This window comes from Misgurnus anguillicaudatus, chromosome 10 (assembly GCF_027580225.2).
Source record: "Misgurnus anguillicaudatus chromosome 10, ASM2758022v2, whole genome shotgun sequence".
Classification (NCBI taxonomy): Eukaryota; Metazoa; Chordata; class Actinopteri; order Cypriniformes; family Cobitidae; genus Misgurnus; species Misgurnus anguillicaudatus.
The window spans coordinates 1,771,837-1,779,165 of NC_073346.2; the positions used below are offsets into that span (position 1 = coordinate 1,771,837).

General features: G+C 41.0%; 1 protein-coding gene across 2 annotated transcripts in view; it reads left to right on the forward strand.

Annotated features, from left to right (window-relative positions):
• znf407 (zinc finger protein 407) overlaps positions 1-2,000 on the forward strand; it is a 41,750-nt gene extending 39,750 nt beyond the window's left edge. For both annotated transcript variants that reach the window (XM_073871769.1, XM_073871770.1), the window contains exon 9: positions 527-2,000. In XM_073871769.1, coding sequence (XP_073727870.1) covers positions 527-1,367 — 841 coding nt within the window. In that variant the 3' untranslated portion in view covers positions 1,368-2,000. The remainder of the gene's footprint in view (positions 1-526) is intronic.
• Positions 2,001-7,329: the final 5,329 nt, after the last annotated feature.

Below are 7,329 nucleotides of genomic sequence, written 5' to 3' on the forward strand. Positions count from 1 at the left end.
GTGAGAATAGACTCTTGTGAGAATCGTGCGTTCTGAGCTGTTTTAGCTACAGATAAAGTTAACTAAGTATACTCTTGTCTTATATCGAAATCCGCCGCCATTTGCTTTAAAATCCTTGTTTTAATTTGTGACTGGCGTTGTTGTTTTGCTCTCTACTCTGTGCCTCACCCCCTGTGTGCGTCACTACTCCACTATATCCCAACTACAGCTTTCACTACTTGAAGAAAGTGGACACCATTTCTAAGTGATATAAAGCTAGGACATTTTCTGAGATAACTGAGCATATGTATCTGGAATGGCTTGAGGTTGAGTAAATCATGGTATAATTTTGATTTTTGGGCAAACTATACCTTTAAGTAAAGATCCTTTTGTGTTTTTACAAACCTCCAATATTACAGTTGTAAACAAGCTGCTCTGAACATTATGAAGTTCATTTGCATTTAGTAAATTAAAATTCAATATGAGTCCTATTAATTAGATTAATATCTGTCTTTTTTCTGTTGTTGCTCTCTCCTCTCGTGTCTGTTGCAGGAATTGTTTCCAAGTCTTTTGAGTGTCGTTTAAAAGGACAGGGGGCAACCTTTGTGCAAGCAGAAACTTCGTTTGCCCCTGAGGATGCCAAACTGGGCTCAGAGACAGTTCAGCAGGTCATCATCATTCAAGGCTACAGTGAAGGAGATGTGGCCATCAATCAGGCCCTAGAAGAATCAGCTGCCGCCACTCTACAGACCCTAGCTATGTCAAGTCAAATGGGTGAGGTGCTGCACATAACTGAGGATGGACAGCTCATCTCGTCTGGACAAGAGGTATCATCGGTGGAGGCCCAGCTCACGGGAGGGCAGATCCAGATTCCGGGTACTACCACCCAGTATGTGCTCGTAGAGTCATCCGGAGAGACTGTAGGAAAAATTAGACAGGAAGGACAGGAAGGTGCGAAAAGTATGTCTGAATCTGCTTTAGATGCTTTGATTTGTGCTGTTACAGAGTTGGGGCAACAGGACAGTGCTAGAGAGGAAGAGGTTACCACCGGAACAGAAGTGTCAGAACAGACCCCAGAGGAGACTGATCAGATCTCCCAGACAGAGAGTCAAAGTGAAGGGCATGTGTATGAAAAGGTTATGGAATCTGTGGATGTTGTGGCTGAGGTACATGCCCATGAGCACACCTCTAAGCAAATGCAAGAGGTGCTACAGTTTGCAGCTAGTCAGCTAATGTTAAAGGAGGGTCTTACTCAGGTTATCGTCAATGACGAGGGGACACATTACATAGTCACTCAGCTTGATGGCTCTACTCTACAGGTAGAGGGCACTATAGAAGACCCATGTGGAGATGAGACTGTAGTTTACTCAGAAATCAATCCAGAGTGAAGGGAAGTCAATGCAGATTGTAGATCATTTTACTGAAATTATACTCAACTAGTGGTTAGTGTCTCTTTCCATGTATGACTGTTAACTCAGGGTCATTTTTTGACACTTCTAAGTAAGGTTGCTTTTGGATGAATTGCTTTAATGTTTTTATAAACTCTTGTGGCATAAACCTCTATCGAATGCTGATGTTTTCATTTTCTGTGAAAAAATGCGGAATATATTCTTTTCACATCCACTAGAGAGGGTCGCATTGGCATCGCTATTTAATTAAATTGCAAAAAAATGCCTTTTTTCAAGATATGTTGCATTTTGACTGTGCGGATGTTAAAATTACTAACAAAAGTCTTGTTTCACATAAAATAAATGGAAACAGAGATATGTTTGTTTGATTAATTGCTTACCTTTTTTCTTGCCATACAGCTAGTCACAGTCGGTAGACCTATATGAGAGATCTTTAAGTACAGATTAAGGAAAGAGTTGTAAATGTAGAGAATTTTTAAAAGCTAATTGAACCTTTGTCTGTAAATATTTTCCATTAAGTTTGTTATTTAACAGTTGCTGTTTGAGAATTGGGATTGCTTTGTTCATTGTTTACAGTCTGGTATACACCATTAAACTGAAGCATTTGATAAACCTGTTTGTCCACTTTTCTGAATAAATATATAAAGTTTTTCAGAAAATGTCTTAGTTTCAAACACATTGCTAGACACATCAAATGTGCTTTTAATAAAAAAATCTTGCTTTAAAAAAAAAGAGGGCAGAAAATCCTATGCCATTTATATGACAAACTGCGAAATTGAGAATTACATATCAGGTCTTAAAGAATGAAAAGGTGTATTTCTGATGATACTGGTGCTACAACTGCTATTGATTTTGAGTAGGAGCTTTATTGATTTAAATGTTAATTCACACTCTGTTATACTCTCCTGTTTTTCATAATGTTGAGAATTCATATCACTAACTCTCAGCCTGACAGACAATAATACTGTATTGTCACTATACACCTTTAGACTGTTCCTAATAACATTTTTAAGCTAAATTAATGGCTTGAAAAAAATGAATTCATCCAGTACGCTAGGTGGCGGCATTCAGCTTTAAACTCTCCGGTCCCCCATTCCAGGCAACGAATGAGAGATTGAAGTTGTTGAAGGCAAATTAATAAGATGAATCACCCCACAGTAAACGCATTTTAAAGTGTTTATTATTACAGTGCCTTCGTTATTACTGTAAAATTGTATATTAATAGTTATGTAATGTAAATACTGTTAAATAACGTCAACTAATATGTTATCTGCATGGCTGTTAGCTCTCTGATCTATATGCCTATGTTCTGCTGCTGGCCTGCTGCACACTGTCATTGATAACATTATATTCGAAGTACATTTAATCACGATGAATTAAAACTTTTTAATGAAAACTTTTTTAAAGACGTCAGAAGTAAGAAGGTGAGAAAGGATATAGTTAAAGTTAGGCAGCTTATGTTTTGTCCATATGCAATGAAAGCAATGATTTCACCTCAGAAATACATTAATAGACATTTATAAAATGTGAATCCTCAATCTTTTACATAAAAATATCATTATGTGTGTTAATTGTCAGTGCAAACAGGAAGAGAGGAGGGTGGAAAAGTAGGCATGTGCCGGTGTTGTGTCGAACTCAGTTCCCCCTTTGTTTCCCTTTAGTGTAGTGCTTTTATAGCGTTTTTATCACGTTACATTTAGAAAGATTAAAGATTTGAATTGGTTATACTAAAAAGGCATAATATCATGTATTTTATAATACAATTTATTAAATATTTCATACATTTGACAGTTTCCTATTAGAGTATTTCTTTTAAAATATAGCCTGTCTTTTTCTTTTTTTTTCCTTTACTGGTTGTTTTAAAAATGTGATGTTTGCATACATAATTAAATAAATATTATACATTTAATATGATTCATACTGTAAAAATAATTGACTTACCATTAAGAACAATACAGATACATTACAGAAATGCACACACATACATCTCAGTAGCCATTAAAACTTTAAATATATAAATAATAAAACCTTTAACGTGATAAAAACGCCAATAAAAACACTACACTGAAGGGAAAAATAGGGGGAACATAGGGGGAACAGACTTCGACACAACACCTGTTCAGTCTCGTCATTTTCCCTTCCCCCACCAGGGGGCGGTCAGAGGCTTCATTTTTGGCTTTTTGCTCGCTGCCCACAGCAGCACGGCGGAGGAGTGCTGGGTTTTATTCATTTATTTTTTTTAAATGTATTTTTTATTTTATTTCATTTTATTTTATTTCATTCATTTTTTCATTTTGTATTATTTACTTATTTTATTGCATATAATCAGTAATGAATTGCCGTGGAGTAGCATTGCAGCTTATGCTGGGTACACACCAGGGTAGGGTTGCACCAGTCGTTCGTAAGTTCTTACTAAAACTGGGACGTAAAGTCCAAACTAGAGGCTTAGTAACTACTAGCTAGTTTATAACTAACTCTTTACTTAATTCGGTTGCACCATTTGTTCTTAAGGCAGAACGTAGCTAGTAGGTCGTAAGCTCTCCGTAAAGTATTGCGTTGTCGCATAGAATGACGTCTATTTTTTTTATCCAATCACAAGCCTTATAATGGGTAAACAGGAAATAGTCTGAACAGTACGTATATTCAAACTCATTCTTGTCTCGCCTAAACTGAAAGTTAAAAGCAAACTTTATCTAACTCAAAACATTACACTTTTAATTGAAAATATCTATCCCACACATGGAGGAGAAAATAAACAGGAAGAAATGTTAAATCTTATTTTAATTGATGGATACACAGAAAATTAAACAGCTCTTGAAAACTCGTTGACGAGCCTGCGGCTCTTCATAATTAATACGAGCTCATCGATGTAATGTAATCTGTCTGACATCTTATTCCAAGCGTTATTCATGGACAGAGGCTTCCGTAAATATTTAATTACAACGTATTGTTACGTTTAAACTAAGTTTAAACATTTAGTAGTACGTAAGTTGTAACTTAGTGCCCATTTACGTTGTAACTAGGCTACGTTGTAACTTACGCACAGCTGGTGCAACCGGCCCCAAGATTTTTTACATCTTATAAGATTTTAAAAATGTGATGGACCACAAACTTGAGGATAAAAAATCCTAGATTTATCCGTTTTGCTCCTATAGTGTGTGGTGTGCATTATGTGTTAAAGACAGCACACCACACACAAACAGATTTTTAATCAGAGTCTCGACTGTGAACACAGGAAATCCCACAAAATCTCGCAAGACTTCAAAACAAGCATGGCGGACGATATGCAGGAAGACATATATGATAGTGCTTGGAATATTTTTTACAAGACACGTTGTATAAACATTCGTGCTGTTGCCACAAATCAACAAGCTGATCCTCCATCTCTACTGTCCACATCAACTTCACTTTGGCCGTTTCTCAATGCGAAGGCTGTAGCCTGCTGAGGTCGCATATGCAGATGTCACCGGGTGACTATAATCGGGCGGAACCAACAGTGGTGGAGAAAGGTTCCGCCTGGAGATGGTTTCCGCCCGGGCCCGATTTTTAATCAATTTTACTTCCTGGTTTCCCTGCCAACGCTGATGACGAGGTAATGAGCAGCAGGTGTGGCAAATTAAATGGAGCAACCTGTGATTGGAGGTGAGGGTGAAGGCAAGCCATATAAAAAGGGCCAAGGAAGCACAAAGAGAGGAGTTGGTTTTCGGGTGGAGTCCCTTTATGCCTTGGGCAAATGCAAACACACGCCCCGTCCCTGGAGGAGCCGAAGGGCGCCGTTGATCCGCTAAAAACACTTATGGTGTAAGGAAAGAGTGCGGCTGCCAGAAGAGGCGAGAAGGACGGGGCTGTGGAACTAATTAAAGGGACACTACACCGGTGCTTGTGGTATACTTTGTATACGCTGTGTTGCTGCTTTGCAGACGGATCACACTGGTCGGATCGCTCTCCTGGGGAAGAGAGGAAGAGACAGTCAGCTGACGAAGGAATATTGTGGAGTTTCATTTGAGGAAGAGTGGACACAGAGCCATCAAGAGTGCAGTTAATAGCAGTTGTTGACAACAAAGCGTGAGTAACAGCTGTGGTACTTATCTGTGCAATACTTGTACGAATAGTGGTTTTGTTGTGTGCCTTTGTGTTTTTGAGGTCCCTGCCCTCACTGGAAAGGAAAGCGTGGGCGAGCCGTGGGTTGACCGGAAACACGGAGGAAGCACCGTTCACCAGTAAAACAGTGGCCCTGTGGGGAAAAGGAAGCGCAGGTGAGCCAGAGGAGTGATAAACAACACGCCGGGCCTGCGAATAACACACATCTCACTCCCATTTACGGTCCAGTTATCGCCCAACCATCCTCTCGAGGTCGTCGTGGTCAGGTGGCAAGGGCGATCTAAATATCACGTGAAGTTGTATAAGAGTGCTGTGGGTGAGTTTCACTGATTGATGGTGTTTACGCTTTACTTGCTGTGTATATGCTGTGCTTGTAGCGTTCGAACTGCCTAGCCTCCGACGAGTCACGAGACGACGACATCCGTTGTGGCCTGGGTCCTAAGGAGAGCGAGAAAAATTGAACCCTGTGCCCGGGGTGTGTCGACAAGAGCTTCGTTTGTCCATAGAGCAGACAGTGGTGAAACCCAGTGAGTATTATCGAGAGTGTACCGTGCGGACTGTGGGTTGTAACGGTGTGTGTACTGACCTCTCCAATAGAAGCTCGTGGTGAGCGGAGCCCCGACGAAAGTTCGCCCCAACTCGTGACCCCGGTCGTGGAAGAAGGAGGGGGAGTTTGGGAAGCGTTCGGCTCCGTGTCATCGGACCCACTAGTCCCTACGACGCCCGGACAGCCGGAGTGGATGGGCGAAGGAATACGGTGCACCAACACTGTAGCGAAAATCCACTGTTTGCAACAATTACCTATCTGTACAAGAGAAGCTCTGTGTGTGTGAAGATCCCCAGTGCTGTGAGTAACGTAACCTGTGAAGTAAACCTGTTCTGTGCTTATAGCAATTACCCACATGTGCAAGTGAGGCTCCGTGTGAAGCGAAGGTCCCCAGTCCCTGTCCCAAGTGGCCCTGGAGGCGAGCAGGAGAACATTAGTTTTAAATTGCCCTTTCCCCTTTCCCCCTTCCCTTTTAAATATTTAATCAAGTTTATTTTAATTATAGTATACTCGTCTGTCTGGTCATTGGGGTGGTCTTGGGAACCTCCTCGAGGTGGAAGAATTGAGAGGGGCGTGACCTTTAGTCTAGTTGGGTCCGCCCCCGGCCGTGACACAGGCTGCATACGTCATAAAACCTGGTTTATTCAAGTTAACTGAGCATTACATTCACAAGTCATAAGTTTATTAAAACAATATACGATGAACAACGAATAATAGCCAATTTTATATATTCTGAAATAAGACAGTCTTGATGACGTATATACAGCCTGGAAATGCGACCTACGGATTGAGAAGCGGCCTTTGTGCTGCACCATGACTGCTTCCGTCTTCCCTCATCTCGCTTTCTGATTGGATATGGTTTCGTTTCACGTGATAATCTCAATAGCGTGCTCGCGTTTGTCCTCGGGATTCCCCACACACATCAGGGGCACGTTCAATCTCACACCGGTGCACAACGTTTTGCTACGGTTTCCGGGTTGAACGACATGTTTCCTGGAAACGGTGTGCAACGGATAGTGATGGGCCGAGCGAGGCTTCGTGAAACACTGAAACAGTTAAATTAATTGTGCCGTATTGTTTCGAGGCTTCGAGACATCAATCTGAAACTGCCTCCACGGTGACACCTAGTGGTCATTTGCATGTCTTTACATGAAGCAGTCCTGACAAGATTTTAGACGAGCGCTGACAAATTGTATCCCACATGTTGTTTGATTGACACACAAGTTATAGAATGGGAGAGTGGATAGTGTTCTCGACTCTCATGCGTAGATCTTAGGATCGAACCCGGGAAAT